Source organism: Morone saxatilis, unplaced genomic scaffold, assembly GCF_004916995.1.
Source record: "Morone saxatilis isolate NCDOM2014 unplaced genomic scaffold, NCSU_SB_2.0 Contig16, whole genome shotgun sequence".
Classification (NCBI taxonomy): Eukaryota; Metazoa; Chordata; class Actinopteri; family Moronidae; genus Morone; species Morone saxatilis.
The window spans coordinates 6,460,069-6,487,189 of record NW_023339718.1 but is presented as its reverse complement, the minus strand read 5'-3'; the positions used below and the strand labels follow the sequence as shown (position 1 = coordinate 6,487,189).

The 27,121-nt window shown below is 40.1% G+C and overlaps 1 protein-coding gene across 1 annotated transcript in view; it reads left to right on the top strand.

Moving 5' to 3' along the window:
• The window catches only part of si:dkey-40c11.2 (drebrin-like protein A), a 31,281-nt gene extending 4,473 nt beyond the window's left edge, over positions 1-26,808 (top strand). Inside the window, exons 2-16 of the mRNA XM_035658414.1 lie at positions 12,862-12,917; positions 13,069-13,181; positions 14,046-14,120; positions 19,124-19,267; positions 19,542-19,619; positions 19,793-19,944; positions 20,116-20,170; positions 22,856-22,930; positions 23,050-23,158; positions 23,295-23,834; positions 24,384-24,980; positions 25,178-25,276; positions 25,403-25,536; positions 26,449-26,500; positions 26,615-26,808. Coding sequence (XP_035514307.1) covers positions 12,862-12,917; positions 13,069-13,181; positions 14,046-14,120; positions 19,124-19,267; positions 19,542-19,619; positions 19,793-19,944; positions 20,116-20,170; positions 22,856-22,930; positions 23,050-23,158; positions 23,295-23,834; positions 24,384-24,980; positions 25,178-25,276; positions 25,403-25,536; positions 26,449-26,500; positions 26,615-26,751 — 2,416 coding nt within the window. The 3' untranslated portion in view covers positions 26,752-26,808. The remainder of the gene's footprint in view (positions 1-12,861; positions 12,918-13,068; positions 13,182-14,045; positions 14,121-19,123; positions 19,268-19,541; positions 19,620-19,792; positions 19,945-20,115; positions 20,171-22,855; positions 22,931-23,049; positions 23,159-23,294; positions 23,835-24,383; positions 24,981-25,177; positions 25,277-25,402; positions 25,537-26,448; positions 26,501-26,614) is intronic.
• The last annotated feature ends 313 nt before the right edge of the window (positions 26,809-27,121 follow it).

Genomic DNA, 27,121 nt, shown 5'->3' with positions numbered 1-27,121 from the left:
GATTTTTGATATAAATAGTGGTATACTGTAAATAGAAAGTCAAAGGGCAGTTACACTGGACCAATGCCCAGTCCTCTCTCTTTCTTCCTTTCTCTCTGTCACCCTGCCTCTGTCTCTATCTCTGCTTCTTGTATAATACTTTGAAGTAGCTGTTTGTGTGACATCTCCATTGATTTCCAAAGAAGCATGCATGCTATTGTTTATCACACTATGACAAAGGATTCAGGATTAGACCGTAATATTACATAATATTACATATTAAGGTCACACCACAGTTGCTAGAGCTAGCAGGACGGGAATTTGGCCTGACTAGAGGGGCTTTAATACTGGATAGCTGGATACTGGGGCACACTTGGGCTGACCAGGTCACTATTTGGGCCCTTCAAGTGCTACAGGTCTGACATAAGGGCAAAAAATAAGCACACAAGTGACCCATTAGGACACAAACATATTCTGATTACATAAAGAGAAAAAGCTTTTGCATGCCACCAACATAGTTCCCATTTCAAAGATACAATGTTTGCGCCTGACAACAGCACTGGGTTGATTGTGCCCTCTGCAAAAGAGTTTCCTCAGCTTAACGTAGCTGCTTGTGTGAGCATGTCTGTGGGTGGCTTGTTAGAAGATGATGACAATGATGGCTGTAATGGCTGTTATATCTCTGTTTAGATGAACTTAGAGAATAATTCTAACAATAATCACTAAACAACTGCTTACGACTCCTTTAAACATTATTTAGATTCATCTGGGTCTAAGATGAAGCTGCAGTGTAATAGTAGGTCTCAGGCATGATAAGACATGACTGCAGAAGGTTATACTGTATGCGTGTATTGTGTGTGTGTGTGTCCTTGTATGTTTGGGTTCCTTAGCGTGCAAACTGTTGGGTGCAGGACCACAAATTGACACCGTGTTGAAGTGTGACTTGTAATTGCCCCATAGAGGAGGCAAAAGGTTGGTAATTAATGTTTCATGACTTGGTGGCACTGCAGTGCTGTTATTCTTCTCAGTGTCAAGTTTCTATTGGAAACAACTTAATGATTATTAACAGAAAAGAGATGCTGCATTGGAAAATATATTGCATTCACCAGGTGTGGCATCTCTGTTTTTATTGTAATAAAAAGATATAAAGATCATCATGAAGAATATTCCTTAAAGTGTTTTGTCAATCGTCCTTGCACCTGACCTTTCTGTGAAGTCCTCCTTTTGTTCATTCAAGTGCCTCAGAGCAGTTTAATCCAGATGCCCTCTGCACATTGTTTCCACTGGAAATGTGTCCTTTTTGTGCCTACAGCAGTGAACACAACAAATACGTTATTGTTTCCGTTTACAGTCCAAGTTGAAGTCTGAGACACTCTTCTGGAAAACTTTGGCTGTATCTTTGTGAAACCAGATGAATTTTTCATGCAACTGCTATGAAAAATAGAAGTTGGATTGGGGTGAATTGTTTGTTTAATCTAACTAATGGGCCTTGAGTATAGCAGACAGAGTGTGATTTTTCCAAGGGTGTGTCAGATAGCTGTCTGAAAACATCTGTATTTTAGTGTTTCTTCAAACACTGGCAAATACATTGTGTGTGTGTATGTGTGTGTGTTTCCTAAACCCAGCTGGGGTACTTTTTAGGGGATGTCTGAGCAACAATATGATATCATAGGAATAGATCATTCTGCTGATGTTTACATGTGTCTGAGCTGCAGAGTTTGCCAAAGATCTAATCTGTGAAACCATGACTTTACTAGCATTGCAGAAAAGAGATTGGCCTACCTATCTTAATGCTGTAGCCATGCTTGGATTGCAAAGTGCTGAAGCAGGAGATAGTGAGGCACAATGTTCTCTTGTGTTGCTTCCACCTCCTCCAGAGTAGATCCCACACAGCTGTTTAATTTCTAAAGAATTAACTCATAGGGAAGATGGTCAGGCCAAATGAGAATAAATCTGTTAAAGAGATAACAGGTGTGTTGAATTGCCATATTTCCAGAAATAAATCAAATATTTGACATGTAGAAAATGCTCTACTACTTAAGGAAAATTAGTATGTTATTAAGTCCATCTACTAATTCTGGCATCTGAATTAGCAAGAGCCTGAATGAATGTTGTGAAAGGAGTAACCCAGGATGCAATGAAACGTCTTTTCATGTTCTGTGTTGCTGTGGCTCGTCTTTTTGTGAGCATGCCAAGCACAACACAAGCACTGTCTGACACCCACAAATCCTTTGACGGATGATAACATATTTATTGCTATTTTGCTCTTAATTACACAGTTATGCGATCATCAGACACAGGCACTGACACTCTCATACATATTTTATACAATGACACATGCAAATACATAGGCACACATATACACAGACAGACACCGGGACCAATTCTCTAAGGAGCCCTTTCTCTCATTCCCATAGCTTTCCTGATACTGTGAGGTATCATCAGCTGTGTTTGCAAAGTTGCTTAAGCAATTGCTCCATCTTCACCACGGTTACACAGGAGCACCATGGTTATAATCATGACAGTCTGAGGGTTAACTATTAGCTTCTTGTAGCAAAGTCTGACTGGATGTAAGGCCTTCATTGGGAACTCCACTTTCCTTTCTCCTTGTCTTGTTTGTTCTCATGCTGGTGGTGGGATTGGGTTGTGGGTGGATGAGGAGAGTCGGGGGGCTCTGTTGTCCTGACGACCCTGGTGGGAAAGCTAGGTTGTTTGTTGAGAGAGACTGAATGAAGCGGGGGAGATGAGTGGAGAGGGACTGTGGAGGCTGGGAAGGGAGTGCAAATGAATGTGCAAGAACACTGGGTAAGAAATATAGAGGAATAACAAGATGAGAAAGAACAGCATGTGAGAGGAAAGAGAAAAAATTGCAGTGACTGAAGACAAGTTCAGCGGGGTGGTCTTGACAAGAGGTTGTTGAAAAGCATCAGTGAATGATTGAAGTTGGGGGAGTGACAGAGTTTAGAAAAGGGAAAGATGAGAGGACAGGTGGAGGGCTGAAGAGGAATGAGAGAGAGATCAAAGCATTAAGAGAGGCAGCCAAATGAGGTCTAAGTGGATATGTGATACTTGAGAGAGTTGGCTTTGTTTAACTGAAGGAAATGGTTGAAGATAAGATGCCATCATGTTTTTAATGGTCCCATAATAACTGTGATATAGAGACCAGAGGAGGCCATTCCTGTGAGTGTAGCAGTGTGGGACAGTATGCACAGGAAATGCCAGAGTGATCCCAGTGGATCACGATTTTAGAGGATTTATCACGACTCCTCTCCTCTCCTTTCCTTTCCTCTCCCCTCTACTCCATTAATTTCTTCCCATGTCAGGTGCAGCAAAATAAATTATGTTACCGTCCACTCCTCTTTAGGTCTCTTAACAAACCTTATTCCTCCCTGTAAGTCATAATAATTTACCCCATAGAGACCCACGACAATTCCCCTCTAATACTCTCTTAAAGACACTTGCCCCCAATAATCACATACTCTTCTGCCCCCTTGGAAACCTCCTATACACTCTGGCTGTTTCCCATTGTGTGCCATTGTTAAATGTGCCCCTCTTAGCCTACTCATTTATACCTATATACACCCCCTAGTGCTTTTCATCGTTTTCCCCAGTGTGAACCCTATCTTTGAGTGACTTTTCTCTAATCTGGATATATCCCTCTCTCTGGTATGCCCTCTCCATGTGTCTCATCAATCTTAAGCACACACCCTCATGACACTGAACTTCATGTTTTTAGCCCCCAGTGATGCTATCTTTTCTTAACAAGTATTCAGAACAAGAACATTGGGCAAGACTAACAATGCTTTACCTAACTCTAGCTGCATGTTTGAATAAAAAAAAGTCTCTGCACAGCATGTGAAAAAAATGTCTACATACTTGTTTTATTCAAAGGGCCCTACTTTCCTTATGCAGTAATATAGAATAAAATCTCTACTGCCAGTGGAACATTATATTAAAAATACAGCAGCTATGCACACCAGTCTACATAGTAAGTACATTTTTAAAGAATATTAACTGTTCCTTTGAACGGCTGAGTTGAGTTAGAACAACATACATAAACATACCTGTCGTATCTGTTATCAATTCTTACATATGTAACAAACAACAGGGGAGGTCTAGACTGTTTCCTCTTGCTGAATTGATATATGTCTTATAGCTTTAAAAAAGAAAGATGCAGTTTCTGTGAATCTCTTTAAAACCAGTAAGACTGAGCTGCTCCAAGCTCCAGCCTGTCCATGGTTTGAAAAATATTACGACTTGTCATGGTACGGTAATAAATATTGCTCCCACATTCTGGCTAGAGACAAAATATGCTGAAACACACACACACAGACACACCTAGCTACACTGACACACACACTTGCCTTTCTTGGGGATGTGGATTATATTACACAGAGAGAACTGCGGTGGTCAAGTAATTAGCACATGTGCAGCTCTATTTACACAGTGACTGGTTAATGCTATCAGTGGATTAACTCATGGCTGTAACATTAGACCAACTGTTGTCCACGCAATCCACCACTACACCATGCGCTGCCTCACAGTTCATCACCTGACCACATAGTGTTCACTACTGCTCAGGTGTGTCATCTAAGTTTTAATTATGTGTTTTATGTGTATTTGTTACACGTTTATTGTTGCGGGACATTTTGAATTGACATCTACAATACAGCAGCACACTTTTGGTCTCTCTTTCTCTCTTTGTCCATCCCCCGCTCTTTTCCACCCGCCTTAGAACAGAGAGGGCTGTTTTCTCTCACTGGTCCTTGGCAGTGATTTAATTACTTATTTGTTTAGTTTGTCATATTCTAAACTTCTCTGGCTCCGCGTTTAGCTGAGAACTGAAATTTTCCTCCCTCCCCTCCTCCTGTCAGCATTCCATGCAGCCTCTCTCTCTGCCCCTCACTACCTCACCTCCCACTGACTGATATTGTATGCACTCTGTTGCTTTACTCTTTTTAAACACAGTTTTCCTGATTTTCAGCTACATTTTCTGTTCTTATAATTTTCTTCTCCATCACCTCTGTCATTTCTCCTACTATTTACCATTCTCTCCAGTCCAAATAGCTTCAGTGGTCTGTAATAGTCTCCAGGGGAGCCTGTTGTGTCCTCCACCCAGTCAAATATTATACATATCAGTCAGTGTTACTCACTGGGTGGATCTGAGCAAGTACTTATTCATGAAATTGACTTGCATAGCTGTCGTTACAGTAAAAGGGGAGTTAAACATGATTTGATATCAGTATAAGCATTTGTCCACCATCACCTTCATCAGCAAAATAAAATTGGGAGAAATATTTTCATTGTGACGCAGTACAGGTTACTTTAAAGGAAGGGTGTAACTGTATCCAAAAAAAAAATTCCCACCCCTAGCCTTCAGGCCTCCCTCCAAAGCTTCTCCCCAAACATATGAACGTGCAGTGCCTGACTACTGCTATGGGATTCCACAAGAGAGCGCTGGGGAGAAGAGCACAATGCAACATTGTCATCGCTATCCAACTGCCTAATTTCCCGTACATAGATAATACACAGTTAAAGATGACACATTTCCACAAAACAGACAAACCAGATATTATCTGTCCAACAGGAATTAAGCAATTATAGCACATTTTTTCAGGCCCTCAGTTCCTGGGAATTATTAAAAAGCCACAGGGATGTTGACTGTGGTTTGACCTCCTGCTTTATCCACCTCTTTTTTTTTAAACTCCTGTCTTTTCTTGCTTTATTTAGCAGTGGAAACTGTTCCAGGTTTAGGTGGAACTGGACATTTTGGCTGCATGAAATGATTGGATGGGCTTATTGCAGGCCTGCGACAGCTGCGGTTATCAGCTTTTTTCCGAGCGTTTGATTTATTGATTTCTGTTGGGATGTAAAGAGAATTTCAAGAAATATAACAAAAAATGGTTGTCTTACTCAAAAAATGCATGTAGAAACTGAACCTTTTAATTTGTTTTTGCATGAATAGCTAAAACAAGATGAGAAGACCCTTAGAAAATAAACTAATACAAAACAAAACAAAACGATTGTGACATTGGACTAACATGGGTCACATTTCCACCCCAAAATGTCTCAACATCCTGCAGCCAGACTTTCAAAGTTTTCAAAAGTATTTAAAACATGCAAAGCAAGCAGTTTTGCATTGCTTTGTTTGCTCTGGAGTCACTGAAGCCTGGCAAGTTTACTCGATTGGTTGTTTTATATTAAAATAGTTTTTTATAATATATTTAAAAAAAAAAGAAATCTAAACTTCGACAAGACAGAATACCATGAGTAATGCCTTTGTGTTGATCTGTGTTGGTTGTGGTGAAGCTTTTCAACAAAGTTTCTGTTTTGTGGTAAGATTCCTGCATACTGGATTACGTTTTTTTGTGGTGAAATGTCACTGAAGTATAGTGGGTTTTACAGATGTATTGTCCCTTATGTTATATCATTACATAATATAAGCCTCTCATCTACAGTAACACTGCTATAATTTATTAAACCGAATTTTAGGCTTTACTCAAAGTGAAGCGTTGACTGAATCAAACTCTTTGTGTGTGAGTGTGTGTATCTGTCCAGTGGGATATCCTGACAGTCTGTTTGGCTGGTTCAAATGCTGTTGATTGGGACTTGGCATGGTTTTGTAATTGGATCAAGGTTTCTGTGCTAGGCATTACCATCACATCATAACACAAATGTGGAACCTCTGCCAGAGGTTTATAAGGCCTTTCCCCGAGCCAGCATTATTTCTGATGCCATAATACATGTGGAAAAGACCAGACACGATATGGTGGACTGAAGTTAGACAGTATATGTTTTATGATAAAAAATATGCTTCTGCTTTTAGCACAAATAGTTATTTTGTTATACACTGCCCTTCTCATGGGATATTACTTGAATCCCATCTCAGTGGGAGAGGGCATGTTAAGTATTGTCTTTAGTTGAAATGACAGCAAAGGGATATTACACCTTACTTCATAAACCACATACTGGTTGAAGTTTTGATGATTATGTGTGACTTCACCCCACATTATTGTGGGGATCCACAAACATCCCCTCAGCTATTGTCTTTGCTTTGTCTTCTCTATATCTTGTGACTGTATCAGGGCACATTGTTTTCCAATGAACAATACATTCAGATGTAAATTACATTTCTCTATCCAATTAATAACCAAGCTGCATTCATTTGTGGCATATTACTTCACTAAAATAATTTGAAGTTGTCCTCTGGGAGTCTTTGGTGCTGTTTTTCTATCCCCTCCTGCTCAGCAGCTCTTATTAAGGGGCCTGGTTGCTTGGTCTGGAGGGATTATAGTGGTTACAGCCCACTCTCTGCAGGGCACCTGACTGAATCCTAGGCACCAAGCTATGAGTATGACGACCAAGAATATTTGTGTGCTTTTCCATTAACTGTTATCTTTGCAACTTTCATCTTTTCTTACCTGCTTTTAAAGAGACTCCTTTCTCTCCCTTGCTCCGTCCTAGCTCTGACTTTGTTGTTTTGTCTGGCACTCTTTCTCCGAGTTGATCTGGGTCAACTCTGTTGTGAGACATTTAATAAGCACAGAGACGTGTTCGCATAAACACCACCCCTTAGCAGCAGTCTACATCATTTTGACATTTACATTTCATCACCTAATGAAGGGCCAAAGACTGACTGAGTCACTGATGTTGTAAGTACTGGGGATTGTGGATGATGTTGGACAGTCTTCATACCTTGTGTAGGTTTTTTTTTTTTTTTTACCAAAACAATGCAAAACCTAAAAACCTTTCTTTATCTAAGTGTGCATACAGCAACATCTTGTGCATGTGGTTTACCATGCCACATATTTCAGTCATGATGTTAACAGTGATGCATTTACTTAGAGCACACTGTACCACTCTGTAGGCCTCACCAAGCCAGAAAAATGTAATGCTATTCTCTCCTTTTTCTAATTCTCCTCCTCTTAATGCTCCGTTAGCCTCTCATTCTGTCACTTCCTCTCTCTTACTCACATTTCTCAATAAACCTCCACATCTCTCTGCTGTCCAGACGGACAGAGGAATGCGTGTACCACTGGGGTCGCCGCATGGACATTATATGAGTAACATGCCGGACAGGGGGTGGGGGGGCTGACTTATTCAGCAGTGGAGTCTGGCTGGACTTTTTTGCCCATGTTTGGCGAGAGGAAATGAGCGCTGTGTGCTGTGGGGACGTCTCTGAGTTCCCCGCTCCGACACAGACAGAGAGGTAGACAGGGAGACAGGCTAAAAATAGCACTGGAAGCCCAGGTCAGCTTTGAGCCAAGAGCAAGGAGTTGGGCGGCTGAGGGGGGAAGGGAGTAAAAACACATGATGTAAAATGAAATGAACAGAAAGAAGCTTGTGGAAAGGTAGATGTAATGAAAATACACCCCTGATAGAGGGTAGAGCATGAAATACATATTCAAAAGAAGCAATGTTAAAATCACAGGTCTTGACAAATGTTTCATGAGAGTTGGTGGGACCACTGGGGATGTGTGTGTAATATGTGGAAGGGGAAGAGCAAGAGAAAAAGAAGCAGATGAATGATCTGATGGAGAGCTTAATCTGGGCAGTGAAATCTATTGGGAGCTCCCAGCCTCTCATCCATTTTCTCATATCTTTCTCTTCATGCGCAGTTTATCATATCGCAACAGTGTGCATAACCACAAATCTCTCATATCTCCCCCACTGGCAAAGATGGAATGAATAAATGACCTCTGAGCCCACATGATCTTCCTGTCAGGGAGACACAGAGGGTAGGAAGTAGAGAGTCGGGGGAGAAAAGATGAGGATGAGATATTGCTTCAGTTTGTGAAAGAGGTATGTTGTGCTACAGGATTTAAAGTAGGAGGGAAAGAAATATGTGTTGTAGGAGACGGGGGTCAGAATAATGAATTTAGAGTAGTAATGATGGTGAGATATCAACAGAATATATGGAGAGAGTAGAGATGGTTAAGTGAACAAGGAATATGAGAAATGGTTATTGGTTCTGGGGCCCAAAATATGTTCTCATATCTCATTCATATTTTCTTACTTTATAACAACGCACAAGTAAAGTGAAATGCAGTCCCTAAGAGCATCAAAACAAAATTGCAAGAGAGATTACAGGGGAAGAGAATCTCCCTAAGTCTCTTTAGAAATGTTGATAGAAGAGAAGTGTGTACATTGTGTTTAAGTATTTCCCACATATTACCACACTGAGATGGTTCACAGTTTAGGCTGGTGTAGTGAAATGCCTGGATAAGTGAAAACAAGGCCTTATCCAGCACAGCTCACCATCTGCTTCTGTTATGTTCATTTTGAAATGGTAGAGTGCTGCATGTTTGGAGGTATTACAGATTCTCTAGTAGTCCAAAACAAACCATCACTATTGTTACTGGCTGAAGCTTATAGTATACTGTGTGCGCATGTGCTTGTGTTTGAGTGTGCATGTCTGTGATTATATACTTTACATATGCCTTTGTCTTTGTATACATAATAAATGGCTGTTTATTTGTTTCATAGCTGCATTAAGTGGCTGGCTTTGGTAATGATGCACAGATTTCTCATTGTTCATTACTTTAAAAAGTTGCTGTTTCAGATCATGCCATCATTGTTTTTCCTTCTCTTTGACTCACCCTCTCCCCTTTTCATGCCCCTCACTCCCCTTAATGATGGCCTCTTTCTCTACATATATAAATGTCTCTTCTCTTCTCTTCTCTTCTCTTCTCTTCTCTTCTCTTCTCTTCTCTTCTCTTCTCCACCCTCTGTCCCTCCCTCTCTCAGAGCTGAGGTCATAGCTGGCTGAGTTTGGAGGTGGGCTGGAGTAAAGACATAAGAGAGTCTGTTTTTCTCATCAGTCAGTGTAGCTCTCAAGAAACCTACTTGTGTGAAGGAATGGGGTCTACTTCTCTGTTAGTTAAGAAAGTTTTATTTTTTTACTACAACAGTTTAATGGCTGCTACTACAACTGCATTACAGAGCTAATCCAGTGGGGCAGATAAAAAGAGAGAGAGTAAAAGACATCCAGTTGTCATCCAGTAAGCTTCCTTAGCTGTGGCATACCATGGGTCAGCTATAGAATAGTGTAAAAACTGCTTTGGATTCACTGTTTTGCTCGAAAACACTTCAGCAGGGAATACACTTGTAATGTGAGCTTGAACCCTAACCGTCTGCACAATTAATATAGAGGGGGAACTGAACTGAACCACACTCAATACACCAAACTGCTGGCATGTACAGATTATCAATCAGTGGTTTACCACAGGGTTTGACATTAGCCTCTATTACACTAAATAACAGTGTAGTAGAAGCGGAGTTTAAAAAACATCTAACATCCAGAACTGGGAACTTTTGCAGCCCTTCTCATCAAAAGATAATCCATTCATTTCATGTCAGCAACGAGAATGTATTATATCCTGTGGCGTATTCACTGAACCAAAGAAATACTGTAATAGCAGATTTCATTTAAATTTCAACCATGTGGATAATCTTTTTCATAAAACCATCGCAGGAATGAACAGTCCTTAAAATGAGATTCAAAAAAAGTAAAAAAAAAAGTTCAGGATGGTATTTTGATCCCCTCAATAAACTTTATTGTGCCAGTTCATTTTGGAGATATGTGCTCTTCCTTAAGGCAGACAAGAGGAGAGAGATGGATCTTCCAAATACTTTAGCGTAATCAAGTTTATTAAAGGGGTCAGGTCCGGACCCTATGTGTGCTCCTCTAACACAGATTTAATAGATTTTAACCATTTCTGATTTTGGTTGCTTTTGTAAATCATTGCATGTGTAAACCTGTTGGCCTTGTTAGTATCCAAGACAGGGATTAAGTAAAGTCCTGAGGAGAAAAATGCTTGAAAATAGGATCTTTCCAAACTCCATCTAAGCAAAAGCTCTGGCAGAACAAAGAGTCTCCTACAGCACAGTGTATCCTCGTGTGCAAGCCTGTTCCCTGTGGGTGGAGAATTTGCACATGCAATTAAGACTCCTTCAGAGGCACAATGACCTTTGACCTTGACTGCTTGTGAATGGTGACCTTTAGGAATGTCTTATGGACCAAGGATCAGTAAATCTGGATTGGTGTCTAAACTCTGGATGCTGGTAAAGCTAATGAGGGAGTGGAGTGTGTTTTTTCTATTAGTTATTGTTCTAAGACTAATCCCTGAAAAGATATATGAATGATCTGGGTGACACAAGGCTCATGTTATGCTGGGGAGCCCCAGAGAAGGTTTCAACGAATTGTGAACAAAATCTTATTTAATAATACTTGGTTTTGCTTGATGACAAGATCAATATACAGTAAACACTTGTCAGCATTATCAGTGAATAAGAAAATGAAAGAGCAGTGTCAGCCTGCCTCCTCACACATGCCGGGCCAACATGCAGCTTGCTCAATAGGGCGTACAATATGGTTATTGTCTCCTCAGCACACTCACACACACATACTGACTGACTTTTGTCGCTCTTTGTTCTCTTTGGACACACAGAGACTTGTTGTATCAGGAAAAAATAACAGAGTGATTCAGAGATGGAGTTAGCTGGCTTGTTGGCAGCCTCTATGCCAAACCGCTGCTGTTTTTACTGTAGATTTTTTTAAAAGTAATCTAAAATATTTTAAACTAATACTTTCTCTTTTTCTCTGTGTCTCTGGGTCTCATTCTCACTGTCTCTTACTCACTCCCTACTCTCAACACACATCGACAAACACACACACAGACCATTCACCTTTGGCCCATTGTAATAGCTGCTCATGGCCTTATGCTCTCGCTACCCAGCTCCAGATGTTATTGACACATCCCCAGGAGTCCTACAGAGAGAAATTTACACAGACACACAGGCAGACACAGACACGTGCACATATGTGTGCACACAGAGACACATGCACAGTCCTTTAAAGCTTGGACAGTTCTTCTGTCTGCAGGCAACCTCGTAAAGTGACCTATACTCAGAAACACATTTACCCCCAGTTGTGCTTCAAACACACACATGAATCAGAATTATGTTAGAAGCATGTCATGTCCAATCACGTATGGGAATCATTTTGGACTCTAAACTAGTCGAGTAGACAACAGCCATGAAGATGCGTAGCCCAATAAGTAGCAAAGTAAGAATCCCATTTATCTTTTGGTTTGTTTCTTTTGGGTTGATCATGCGGTCACACATCTCTGCCTTGGAGGTTCTGCAACAAAGCTAACATATACTGATATGTACTGAAATCCATCTCTAAACAATCGGTCTGCACTTAGTTTGTTCAGCAGTAGAGTTGTATCTCAGTGGTCTCATGGAAACACATCATGTTGTTGAGTTGCCACAGTGACCTGCAGTTTGACTGACTGAAGGGTGCGGTAGGACAGGTTTTCACCTGCAAAATGTCAAAAACCCTGTCGCTGTGAACAGCGCTGGCTGCATTTATTTCACATTCAGGAGCACTATGAATGAAGGTTATTGTGCTGCTGAGTGCCTTTCTGTTTTACACATGTACTTTAAAGGCCTCTGGGAAACAAGGGCAGGAGGGGAGATAGAAAGAAGTGAACAAGTGCATGTGTCACAGTTGAAGAGAATTCATTTTTGTTGGTGCATTGTAGAGATGCTTCGCACTGTAGGGAAGCTTTTTACGGTTTAGACAAGTATGTGCAGTAAAACATCTGGCTATGCATGTGTGCGTGTCTGTGTGTGTCCCCCACAATGAAAGACTGAACACATGGTGTACCCAGCTGTCTACATGCTTGGATATGAAAATTGGATGATCCTTTACTCTTGGGCATACAAAAATCAAACAAGTAATCGTCTAGTCTAGTAGAAAATTAACCTGTCTTTTGTTTAATTTTTTTCCAACACTAAAGACATTACAAGTTTAACGTATCTTTATAATCCACATTTCTCAGCAGCTGACCTTTCTGTGTGTCTGTATGTCCACAGGGCAATATTCGCATATGATGGAATTACCAACAAGCTCAAACTGGCTGACTCAGGAGGTAAGGTGGACTGTCATATGCCTCTTGTATTGAGAGAATAATATAGAACGTTCTTAAAATTTCCTGCTGATAAAAACTGTAGCATATTTTTGTCTCCATTTTCTGTTTTCCTCCTCAATTTCCTCCCAATCTCTTGTCTCTTTTCTAACAGCGGGTGGTGTGGCAGAGCTGGCAGGGAAGTTTCACATCTCCAAGCCTCAATATGGACTGTGCAAAGTGGGAAGTATGGAGACAGGAGCCCCCCGGATTGCTATGATCAGCTGGGTGAGTGGCAGACAGGCTCATGGGGCTTAGCTCATGTAAGCATGAGCTTATGTTAAAGAAACACACATACCAGCATAAATTACCAAAACACACATACATGCTTTGCACATACTTATGATAATGGCAGGTACACACACACACAAAGGTTTGCATTCGTTTAGATAAGGCAAAGTCATTGGAGAAAATCCTAAGCCACTTGGCTTATTCACATTGTATGGTCCTGTTTTGACACAGGCTTATTTGGCATCTGACATGTGGGAAAATGCGTGTGAGAATGTGTTATTACGTAATTGTATTACAAAACCTTATGAATCACAGGGCATGCAGAATGTGCAATAGCCCTCAAATGATCATTGGGGTCCATATCTGATCATTTAAAGGCGTTAAACAGGCAGATTGCCAGTGCCCAGATTGGTTGAAAACCCACCTTTTCCACAGCATAGATAAAAGCTCATGCATAATCATAGAAAGACAGATATAGTATATACACATATGCCTGGTCATAAATGAGTCCAAGAAACAGATGCTGGGGTTTACAATGTTGCTGTCTGCACTCAATTATGGCTTAAAACTGGATAAAAATGTCAGTTTATGATGAAGCTTCTGTCGGACATAGACCACACAAGATAAAGCTGCATTCTATGATGATATGCTGTAAATATACCTCATAATAACTTAATATTTGAGCTTTAATGTTTTCAGCGAGTCAACACCAAATTATCTATTTTATGAAACACGGATTAGACTCAACTACAGAAATGTGAATCCCATTGTTCCTCAGCCTCTCTTCCTCCTCTTTTTTTAGTCTCCTCCGAGAGAGGTATGATATGAATGTAAGTGTCTACATCCTGTGTTTGCCTGCAGGTCGGCCAACATGTGGAGGACTACCGAAGGACAGAATGTGCCAGCCACATTCCAGCCATCAAAAACTTCTTCAAGGTACAGTAGATCAAGATGTGCTTATTCACTTAACACTAACCTTTGGAACTGGCACGTGCTAATATGAACTTCATCCAGTAGTCTTTTAATTTGGTTTCCGCACTAAACTGTGCTTTATTTAAGCTGTGACAGTTTTCACATTGAAGAGGGACAGAAGCTGTAGAGTACATAAAAACACTGTAAACATAATAACAGCTATAGATCCCTGCTATAGAGAATATGTTGTGTCCTGTTCTATTTTCTTTATCCTTGGACTCTAGACTTTGCGCTCCCAAACTCTATATTTACACACAGTAGTTTACTTTGTATTGTTTTGAGAGTTTCCTGTCCTCAGTCCACTTCCTGTTCTATTGCAGTGTCCTGTGTTAGACTGGTCTGTCTGCCGTATTGCTACCGGGGGAGAATAGCTAGGTTTGAGTGAAACTCAAGTGGTGATAGGTGAGACAGGAAGTAGAGCGAATAGAGAATAAAAACTGTCAGTGTATTTTTATGATTCAGGTGCAAGTGTGTATTTTTGAAAATATGTGTTCAGTATATGAGACACTCTATCCATCACCATGCTGCAACTTCTCCTCTCCATCTGTGCCCCTCAAATTGTGATTATTTAGTTTCAATCTAACTTGGAGAGGTTCAGCTGACCCCTAGGTTTACTAGTTTCCATATAAAGGCATCACCCAGTCAACTGCAGAAGGAATCTGTGGAATGTTTGTTGTTTTTTGTCTTTTTTTTAAACAGTGAATGTCGATTCTCGGATTCTGTGAGCCACTGTATGAAAGCCCCTAACCCCTCTATGAGACTGTGTGTGTGTGTGAGCACCCTTGGGCCTCTGGACATTTTTCATGTGGGATTCCAAAATTGTAGAGAAACATTTACATGGTCAATATGGCATGGAGTAAAGAAAATCGTATCTCCATCTGTAATTGTGAGAGAATTGTGACCTTTAACCTCAGCAAACACACATTTCACGGCCAGACCTGCATCATGACAATGAAATTAACCTGTGGTCACTACTGTGACTGCTAACCCACTTCTCTGTGAACATTACAAAACAGGGAACATAAACAATTTATTTTAAATAAGGACTGAACAGTCTGACAGTAAGAATTGGAAATTAAATTTAAGTTTGATTTTCCATTGCTCAGCAGTTCAAATTTGTATTGATTAGTAAAGCATATGGATTGCATTTGTATATCCTGACCTAAAGACTATGGTGATGATACATAACTGTGCTATTCCGTCTTCTGTTCATTCTAGCTTTGCCAGCACACTTGGCCATGTAATCGTCTTTAGTCACCTTTCCCAACATGTACATTGTCCATGAACAGACATTTTTGAAGACTTCATATGCTGGAAAAGAATGATTTAAACATCACGGGAAGCTTGTAAAACAGCACAGCAGTCTGCGTCATACCTCTGTCTGGGAAATCATCTGGGGTTGGTGTGTGATAAATTCTTTAAAAAACGATTACTCAAACTGGTGTGTTTTATAGTTTCTATTTATCTTTAGTTACCCAGGATTGTGGGATTTCATAGCCACCTGGCAAAAATTAAGTGACACAGTATGGAACTGAATATTTATACAAACTGATACCAGTGTTTATACTTGAAGACCTTAACAAGCACCAAATCACCTCTATTGCATGTTTCATACATTGATCCTGTGTCTAATCCATTAAAACCAAGTGGCAAAATAATGTTGACTTATTAATTAATAGCCAATTCATCGATTAGTCTATCAGCAAAAAAGAATCTCTAAGAAACTGTAGGTTGGACAAAAAAAACTATTGTTTGTCAATTTACTGTTGTCCACAAAATAAACAGATGCCACAGCCCTAAACAACCCTGACTCTGAGCTAAAATCCTATCTGACTTGCGATAACAAAACTACTGAGATAATCGACATAGGCCAGCATCATGCCTATGTGTGTAATACACCCGTCGATCCACTGAAGGATACTGTCAGTGTCACATTTTGCCTCGCCTAGGTGTGAAAAGTACATGAGTGTATGAAGGTGCAGTACCAGCAGGGGGCGTTAATGATGGGAGCAATGGAAGAGTGTTTTCACGCCTAGGCAAGGAAAAACAAGACACTGCCACCATGGACTGGCAGGTGTGTTAGACGCTTTGGCGTGATGCCGAGCTGCAGCCTGGGCTCAATTTACTTGTATTCTTAGAATATTGGCTTTCATTGTCTTTGATACAGTTAGAATTTCACTTGGCACTTTAGATTGTTATTTGTTTCTTCCTTCTTTCTTTCCTACTTTTTTTCACTTTGTCTCTGTCTTTCTGGCTTGCTATGCTGCATGTCCCAGCTGGCAGTGAGGGGGTTTTGTCAAGGCGAGTCTGCAGCAGCAGATTTGGGTATGTTACATACTGTACTCCGGTGTGGCATTGCTAAAATATGAATAGGGTCCAGATGTTTCCATTGTTCTACATTTCCCTTGAAATAATAGGAGATTAAAGTTAAGTCAAAAAGGCTGTGTGTGTGTGTGTATGTGTGTGTGTGTGTTGTGTGTAGGGGCATTAGATTAGTTGATACTGTGAGTGATATGCTGGAGGGGTTCAGAAGGTAGATGTAAAAGTATCTGATATACAGTTGTCATATGTAAGAAATGGAAATGAAGACATAAAAAAGGTTGAATTTTTTCTAACTTTTTTTTTTTTTTAACAAAATCCATCTTTAATTCATCAAACATATTACAACCCATATTTGGCCACATGACAGCCTGGCACAAGCCCAATGTCTTTTAAGGTGGAGCAGGAGATTTGGATTGCAACAAAGAACACTATTCTATTGTAAATAAGGAATAAAGCAACATGATCGGGTCAAGGGACTAAACCCTGAAGCACTTTAGATCATTCAAATCTGTCATCTCGCCCTGACACAAACTTGGGAACAGAAGCTTTCATTTCATGTCAACCAGAAAAGCCCCCTATTACTCCTTCTGTCATATTCCAACTGAGGGGCTTTCATTACAAATGCAAATGCAAATATATTTTCTTAGCAACATAATACACTATGAATGTATTATTGAATTTCATCTTGCTGTTCATGAATCAAGGTACCTTCTTTTTTTCCATTTGAAGAAAAGTAAACATTTTCAAAACAGCAATGGTTAAGCTAAGAATGTAAATACAAAATCTAAATTCAGATTCTACATCCAAATAATCCCATTTATCAAGAGTACCCATCAGTCAACTGGGTCATAATGCATCTGGGGACACTTGACTATATCCACCTACTGCCTCTCACAGTTTGAACAACTCCTGAGTAAGAGAGAGACTGTATGAGTTGCAGTTTGGTTCCAGAGCAGACAGTCTGTGCAGAGTTGAGCACAATTATATCAAGCTGGTACTGTAACTCTCGACCTGTCACATCACCTTTCCTTGGGCTCCTTTTCCTTCCAGAGAGGTTATATTCGTATACCCATAGCCAGTTTTTCGTTGCCAAGGTCATCAATGCCAAGCATCCTCAGAAGATGGTTGCTTCACATGCCATATCCCACTTGGCTGTTATGAAAATATCTAGCGCATGGATAGGGGGGATTTTGACACATTTGCCTAAATAGAGCAGCTTAGTACTGAAGCTATTTGTGAACTCAAATACAACAAATAAAAGACTAAAGCTTTCTGTTTGGCACTTGTGAACCCATTACATGTACACCAAAACATCTTATGGGGTTGAAACAGGTTGAAAATAAGAGGGAAAAGAACAATGAAGGGAAGGTGTGAGACTGAGAGGATGGGGATTTATTTAACACACTGGCTTACATGTTAAAACATAAGGGAAAAAAAGAGTTTATGTTGATGACTCTCAGCCATGTTTTGTTACGAAAAAGGTGTGAGCTATTATCTGTTTTATGTTAGTTTGTCAGTCTGCTAAAGTCACCTTCATACAGGTGTCTGAACTGTGCGTGTTAATAATATCCATTTGCCATTTTCATATGAACTACCATGAAGTACAGTGAGCACATTTATTTTGAGGACGAGTGATACTATTGCTAATCTTGGCACTTTTTCTTGTTCTTAATGAATTCCACTGCATGTGGATGCAGCGGTGGTGTCAGTATTGGGCAAACATAGTGATTTTCTGCACTTGCAGAACTGAACAGTGCACTATGCTACTGAGAGCTTTTCCTGTAGATTGTGGTTCTGTCTGTTTCCATGATTTTCCCAGCATCCCTGGCAGCACTGTGGACTGCTTGTCTGCTCTGTGTGTGTGCAGTTGGCAGTGACAACTAGAGTGATATGGATTATACACTGTACTGACATGTATTATAGGGCACATTGAATGCTCTGTTCAGTGTCAGTGTCAGCGTTGTCACTCAGATAAAGCTGTGGTTTCCTGTTGGAGGCTGACAGACCTGGCCCTCCATCAACAAACCAGAACTTACTCTCCATGGAAATTATGCTGACGTCCTGGCCACATACAAATGCCTGTACAGTATACAAGTTCAGCCCACATTTAACACCTATCCATCCCATAGAAATCGCAGCAGTGGAAAAATATGTTTTGGTCTGTGGTTGAATATGATCTGTCTATTTTCATATTTCTGAATCTCCCTTAAGCTTGACTACCAGGTATTGAGCAAATGTTTTTTTCTACCTTTTTGCAAAGAGCCATGCTTTTACACCCTCTTCTTCTCACTTTCCCTATTGCACTCCCTATTTTCTATTTTTCCCATCTCCCCCTCTGCTATCTATAACAATCCAAACCAATGCATTCCTGTCCTCACACTAAAGCCAGGGAGTATTTTTGTTCTCTCTCAATCCTTATAACTGAAGCAGTTGCACAACTGTTTGGCTCCAAGTTTGCATAACTCCAAGTCAGACCAAGAGAAAACCACCAGCGTGACTGTGTGTACTTGTGTATGGATTTCTAGCCTTGTGTGTGATTGTGTGTGTGTGTGTGGCAACAGTACACCATGTAAGGGTGGATTAAATTCACATCTGCTTTACTCTACTTGCCATCTATTTTTCATTCCCTGCCCTCCATGTTTCAGGAAGCACACGTGTTCATTAGTGCAGAGAAGGTTGAGGATGTGACAGAGGAGAACATAAGAATGGAGCTCAGCAAGGCCCAGGCACATACTCCTACACAGTGGGTGAGAAGGAGCTCCAGGTCTGCGGACAAGGAGGAATTAGTGGTGAGTCTCCCGCAATACCTCATCGGACCATCAGATGGAGACAGAGACTTTCAAAAGACATTGTAACAGATTGATTTGCAGGTTAAATCCTCAGTGGCATCAGTCTTCCAGTATGTTTATTCAGTCCTACTCCTAAAATTATTGAAATAATATGACATTTGAAAAGGTTTTAAGTTTACTGAAAATTATACAATATAGTTCAGTGATATAAAAATGCCCCTGTAAGCAATATTGGAAAGTTTAAGCATTCGATATTCTTTTGTTTTTCTTACAGGGTACAAACTACAGAAAAACTAATGCCGCAATGGAGATAAGACTAATAAACAGAGACTCCTTCTGGGCACGTGCAGAGGTATGCCAAAGTATTCTCCTCTCTACTTGGTCACATTTGAGTGTCCAAAATGTTTTTAAGCCTGATGTTTACTACCATCTACATTTGGAAAGCTATTGGGGTGAATTTTTTGTTTGAAAGTGAAATTAAAGTATAATATATTCTCTCACTGTTTCCCATTGTGTGTGTGTCAGCGTGAAGAGGAAGAGAGGAAAGAAGAGGAGCGGAGAAGAACAGCAGAGGAGAGACGCCGCCTTGAAAAAGAAAGAGTTTTAAAGGAACGGAGGGATGCAGAAGAAAGAGATAGAAAGATGAACGAAAAGCTACAGATGATTGAGGAGCAGAGGTAGGAATAACGTCTGTCTCCTGTCAATAGTGCCCTCCAGTGGTTATATTTTGTATAGATTGGAAGAACAGAGTTCTATTCACATACACAGTAAATGCACTGTATTTTGGATAATGATTTTTGGATAACAATAATAAATGTTGCTATTTTATTTCTTTTTCTGTCTTGCAGAAGAAAACAGGCAGAGCAACAAGAAGAACTACGCAGAAAAGAGAAATCAAGATGGGTGAGTAAAAAGATATCTGTATCTTGCTAGAATTTCATAGTTTTTATAAAATGTCCTTTTAGCAAAAGTGTTAGAGCCATGCTTTTTAAATGGTTTTTACCTAGTGCAAAATGGACTCTTTGGCCTTGGAGTTTGGTTTGACTGCCCTGAACTCACTGACCCTCTGATAGATAGAACATATTCATGTAAATAAATCTATTACTAATTAATAATTCAATTGACTCACTTCTGTTTTATGTCTGACATCATATTTCTTTCTTATAGACACATTAATAGATTGAAAAACCGGAAAAGAAACAAAATCATAAAAACACAAAATTGGTCAAGGCTTAAAAAGCATAAAAGGCAGGAAAAATATTCTAAAATATTCTAGTCATAAATCCCCTTTCAAAGAGAGAAAGACCAGAGAGGGCCCTTCTCTACACACAAGAAAATAAACACAACAAATAACTCAAAATAGAGTGTAAAACATAGCATACTGCATGAATATAATAAGATATAAAGTGAGGATCTATAAAATATACAATAGAAATAATATACCAGAATACACAAAACATAGAAAGCATTAAAAGATTTAAATATAAAATTTAAACATAGGATAAAATAATATATACATTTGACAAGTCTGCAAAGTTTTAAAAGTTTGACAATGCAATGAGAGTATAACAATTTTATAATTCACCATGTGCAGAGTTATTGAAGGAGCAGAACAGCACGTGCTTCATTATGCACAGTGAAGCTTAAACATCCAACTGTAGGAACTGGAAAAAACTGGAGGGGGACTTTAAGTCAGATGGTCAAGAAGCTTTGTGCAATGGATGAATTTAAACGCGTATATGAAGTTTGACTACTACTTCTATTCATCTGTCTTTGTAACCCATCTAACTGGCCCCACATGTGGTCAAAAATAAAACACAGACAAATAATAAACAAACATGACTCACATTAAAAGATGGGTCAGCTATAGCTCAGGTGGTAGAGAGGGTTGTACCTTAATCATGATAATGGTAGTTTAATGTGTTTGTAAATTTAAATTAAAATGAATGTAATGTAATGTAAGAAAGGTTGTTAACCAACAGTGAACTCTCATTTTCCAGATGTCTAAGTCTACTTAACAGACATCTTTCAAATCAGTCTCTTTTTTCAACTGGCACGTGATCATAGCTTCACTTAGCTTCATTGTGATGGATTACCTATCCCAATGAACTTTCAAGTCCCTGCAAAGTGAGTCACTAGACTGAAATTAACAGAAACCAATGGCCGCCTAAAAGGTAAGAAATCAATTACGGTATGATTTGGAAAATGTTTGGCAGTAATACAAAATGTGCTTGAATAACATGCAAACCACTGGTTTTTAAATTACCCCAGATTGGCTACATCCTCTAGGGTTGTGATTAATCAAATAACTGTCACTTACTATTCTAAAAACAGGGAATGTAATTCAAAATTTGAGACATGATAAACCAGATAAAAGCAACCTTTCCCAGAAAATTACAGTAAAGCTCGGTCCCTTTCTGTTGTCCAGGAAATACAGTATATTAATAATCTGTAGCTTGGTGCTTCTCACATCTACATTATCTACTGTATCAGTGACAGAAACTGCTACCCATACTGAAGAAACATACTCAATACTGAATAATTTACTTGAAGTCATTGTGATAATGCCAAAAAGTGTCATTGGGTGTAGAAGCAGCCCATCCTGAATAATTGTTACCAAAGTTTCATGTGAACTTCAGAAAAGGACACATTTTTCCCAAGTGTGTACAACTGACCACTCACATTACAGGAGTAAAGACAGAAACTATGAAGCTGAGAGTTGTGAGAAAGGACCGATTGACCTTGGGCTGTGTTAGGTCTGATTCTAAAACTGTAATTGTTTCTGAGGACAGTACTATATTATACCCGCAAGGGCCTCTCTTGTCGGCCACAACATTTGCTGATGTCTAGAGAAGAATGCATTTACTGCTACATGAACAAAGTCAACAGTAGGCTGATTTAAGTTTACAGGGAAAGATGACTATTAATCCACTGCTGATCATTCTGTTTATAGTAAGATATTTAAGGGATTTTCAATTTTACATCTGAAAACAAACAACTTAACCTGTCACTGAATCCTTGTCAAAGTCTGTGAATGGTTGCTATGCATATAAAGGGCTTAAAATAACAAGACATGACAGACTTATTGGCATTTTGACATGCAGTTATAGAGTATGTTGAATATAACACTCCTCGGTTGTGGCTACCACGTTTAAAATGTGACAATACAATACATATGATGTGTTTTGAAATATTAGCTATCACACCAGATGTTACTATAAACAAGAATAAGAGAAAAATGTCTTGTCTTGTTTTGGAGATGAGCTGTATGTTTGCTAAGCTGAGCTTGGGTATTATGAGTGTAGACTGCTTACAGTATATTTATATTTGTGAGAGGTGAGGGTGTGTGTAGTAAGGGGTTTGCAGATGTCAGGGATGTCCAAAAGACTAAAAGTACATGCAAGGTATTGCTTTGTGTCAGCAGTGACTGGTGGTTGCCATATTTGGAATGAGCACTAATGTCTGTATCATTAATTAGGGCTAAATGTCAAAACACTCAAGTTTCATAAGTCTCAAGTGCTGTGTGAGCTGCTTTTAAGATATTTAAAGCATGTGTAAATATGATTATTACTGTGTTTTCACCTACAGGAGCAGCAGCAGAGGGAGCATGAGGAACATATGAGGGCTCGTCTTAGAAGGAGTGAATCCATAGAGAAAGCAGCAGTAAGTGAACATTATATAAACTTAATGGCTAATATTGGATTAGCTCCAAAAATGTAACTAGCTAAGTCTGTTTAATCATCTCAATTTCTTGTGCATACTGTACGTTACTTGACCTGCAGGAGGCAGCAGCATTAGTGTCCCAACGCTCGATGAACCCTAGGGAGTTCTTCAGGCAGCTTTCATCATCATCATCACAAAGTCCCACCAGCCCTGGATCCTCCCGCTCTGGTATGTACTGTGCGGGAGCTTGAACAGAGTGATGCTACCATGTGTTTACTTGAAGGCCCAGATGTTGGAAGTTTTTGGAGGTACAGTGTGTATTCTTTCAGTTTCACGACTCACAGACTGTTTTCTTTCTCTCTAGGCAAACCGTTCAGACGATACCAGCGCAGCCTGACAGACACAGCCTTCATCTTCTCTAAAGCAGAAGAGAGCACGGCATCCTCCCCTCGCAGTTCTCCCTTGGTCTCCCCCTTCTCCCGTGCTCCTCCCTCCCCCATCTACCGTGCCATGTCTCCCCCCACAAGCCCTGACTTCCGGCCTGTCACCTCTCCACAAAGGCCCAGAGCCCCCATGTCACCACCCACATCACCTTTGCGCCCTACCCCTCCAGTCTCAGGCCTGCCAAGTGTGCCACAAACTAACAACCAAGTTCAGGCTGTTGTTGAGCCCAAGCCCCAATCACCCACAGAACCTTCTGCACCTCCGGCCTCCCCTAGCCTTTTGGCTTCCTTGTCTACCAGTACAGTAAAAAGAAACCCTCCTCAGTCACATCAAGAGGCCCTACCTGACTCTCCCCCAAATACCCCAACACAGCCAGAGCACTCAGCTTTCTGCTTCGAGCCAGTTTCAGCTCCACAGGCACCAACAGCTCCTCTTCCAGAGAGACCACAGCCAGACACAGGTATGGTGGAACAGGACACAAATAATTGTATTGGGATCTGATTATACAATGTTGTCATATTTTTCCTTTTTTTAATTAATCTTCAAAGTAGTGCCTGTTCACTGTGATGGTGCAATGTGAAGAAGAGCATATTACCACAATTATTGCTCATTTGTTTGCCAAAGACATTAACTGTCAGACATTAAATAGTGGTTGTTAAACATTTTTATTACAGTTTAAATTGACTTAGATGCTTCTGCCAAAAACCACACCACATACCCCAGACTGTGTAAAGCAGGCCAGGCACTATGAATCAGTGGCCTGTTGAAATGACAGAGCTCAGAATATTTTTACAGTCCAGTCACAATTAAATATTCCTATAGTAACCACATAGACTCTTTGTCATGCCAAGTGTAACTGTAATGTGCACCCAGAGAAGCAGGCTTTTGCATTCTTTATAGTTTAGTTTTTGTACCCTAGACATACAATGTCTTCATCTGCACATTTACAACATGTAAGCTTATCGATTGCACTGTTGTGTTTTTAATTCTATAATTTTTCAATCAACAGACCTCAACACAGCCACTCATGTGCACACTGAGCTGGTCTCAGACATTGGCTACAAAGTACAGGCTGTACTGGTGGAGGAGGATGAGGAAGAGGATGTGGAGGAGCACGAGGAAGATGTGGCTGAAAGACAACCACAGCTGTGTGCTGTCATCACAGAACCAGTCCAGATTGAAGCAGAGGAGCAGAAGCGAGAGGAGGAAGAGGAAAAGGAGGAGGAGCAGGAGGAGCAGGAGAAGTACAAAGAGGAACAAGAGGAGGAGGAAAAGGAGGAAGAGCAGGAGGAGCAGGGGGAGCAGAAGGAGCAGGAGAAGGACAAGGAGGAGCAAGAGGAGGAGGAAAAGAATGAGGAGCAGGAGAAGGACAAGGAGGAGCAAGAGGAGGAGGAAAAGAATGAGGAGCAGGAAAAGGACAAGGAGGAAAAGAAGGAGGGATTAAAACAAGATGCTGAGCCTGCATCAATGGAGCAGCCAGTGGAAGTGGTATGGGAGGAAGAGGAGGCAAAGGAAGATGGAGAAGAGAATGACCAATCAGAAGACAGTCAGGCCCCTGCTGAGTCTGCTGAGGTATTGGAAAAAGAGGAAGAGTCAACAGTCACAGGTAGCCATCTTGTTCTTGTATCCTGTTTTTTGGACTTGACTTACAGTTTTGTAGTAGTATTGTTACACTGTCACAAACAGTGTATTTTTAAATGATGTACTGTAGCTCTCTAAAAGTTAAAAATACATTATTATAATTATTAATAACACTAATATGTTACAAAATGGCAAAATATTACAACAAAGTCATTATTTCAGATGCCGGACCAATTTGTCAAGAAATCAAACATGAGACTGTCATCCTGTCAACAAATGGCATCACAAATGGAGAGGACACACAGGAACAGAATGGCATAGGTTTGGCAACAAACCAGTTTAAACAATTTTATACCATGTAGGATTATACATGGATTATACATTTCTATATTAATTCTCTGTGCTGGTTGGCCTGTGATGAATGCTTTTCCCACTGGTCTTCCTCAGAGCGATCTTTGAGTCCATCTGACACAGAACTCAGCTCACCGGAACTGGCTGTATGCTACGATCTTCATGGCATGGCAGCGGAGGATGACGTCATTGAGGATAAGGAACAGGAGATCTCAGAAAATGGACAAGAGGTATATTGTACCAGTACAGTGTGTTGCACAAAGCCTGTAGTCCAAGAATAGAAATCTGTTCTTAATTAAACCATTGACCAGAACCAACAATGTGTTAGTGTGTCTCTAATGAAAAAATGGGTCACAAACATATTATTTCATTTTTAGAAAGCCTCTGTAATTTTCTAAATCAGTTGGTTTTCAGGAAATTTTACTCAGACAGGAGTGTATATAGTGCATTTGTTAGGAGCTTACACTAACTAACTAACTCTATCTATCTATTGAACACCCACACACACACACTCACACACACACACACACACACGTACATGAACATCAGCACTAAAGCACAGTAGCACTGTTGCACATTTGTTGTTGTTTTTATCAGCTTTGTATCTTAATTTGTATGTGAACTCGGTATATATTGCATGTATCATGGCTGCACACAATGATTAACCAATCATGGCCATGACAGTCTGTGATTGTTGTATTTGTCGTATTTGTCCACTACACTAATTAAGTTTCTCACGGAAAATAAAGAGTTTTTTTGGGCATTTACAGCAGTGTATGTGGGATTTAAAACAAATGCAATGCACATGTTCATAGTAATTAAAAAACATGACACCCAGGATAAAGGTGTTGCTCAGTGTTTTTAATAGTTTATGGACAACAATTGAGGTTTATGGCGCAGAAGAATAAGATACAGCTTTGGCTACACAGGCAGTACTTGTTAGTAAGATAAATTATGTATGGTTTTGGTCCTTTCGTAAGCTTTTTTGACCATAATAATAATTACAATGCCAGCCTTATCTTTTCAAATTAAAGTTCATATGAAGAAAGTTTCCATGAAAGTGATTCAATTTTCTGTCTTCTGTGACGTGTGTGTTTCATGATTGCAGCATTTATCCTACTCCCTTTTCCTCTCCACTTCAGGTTTTAGCTGAGCGGCAAATGTGTGTCCGAGCTCTGTATGACTACCAAGCAGGTAAGCTGCCATTTAGAGGATAATCGCCACGCATGTGCGCATAAAGTGCCTCCACTTACAGTAATTACACTGTGATTAGTGGGTCTTCACCATGTTATCTTGCGGTTCCCACAGAGGACGAATCTGAGATCTCCTTTGAACCCGGTGACATCATCAGGGACGTGGAAACGGTGGACAAAGCCTGGTGGAGGGGGTGGAGCAAAGATGGCCGTCAAGGCTTGTTCCCTGCCAATTATGTGGAGACCATATAGGCAGGCAGACACACACACACACACACACACACACACACCTATACAAACACACACACACTGTAATCCCAACATTAATACTGCATTGGACTTAAAATTACAACATTTGTGCCATTGTAGTTGTTCTTTTTGGTCAGTGATAGCTGGGTCAAAGCATTTTTTTCCCAATCATTCCCTTATTTATTTTCATCAGTTAACAAATATAATCAAAGGACAAGAGTACAGAGATACACCGATCAGCCATAACATTGTAAGCACTGACAGGTTATGTGAATAACACTGATTATCTGGTTATCATGGCACCTGTCAGTGGGTGGAATATATTAGGCATATAGGGATATAATGTTTAGTCCTTAAAGTTGATGTGTTAGAA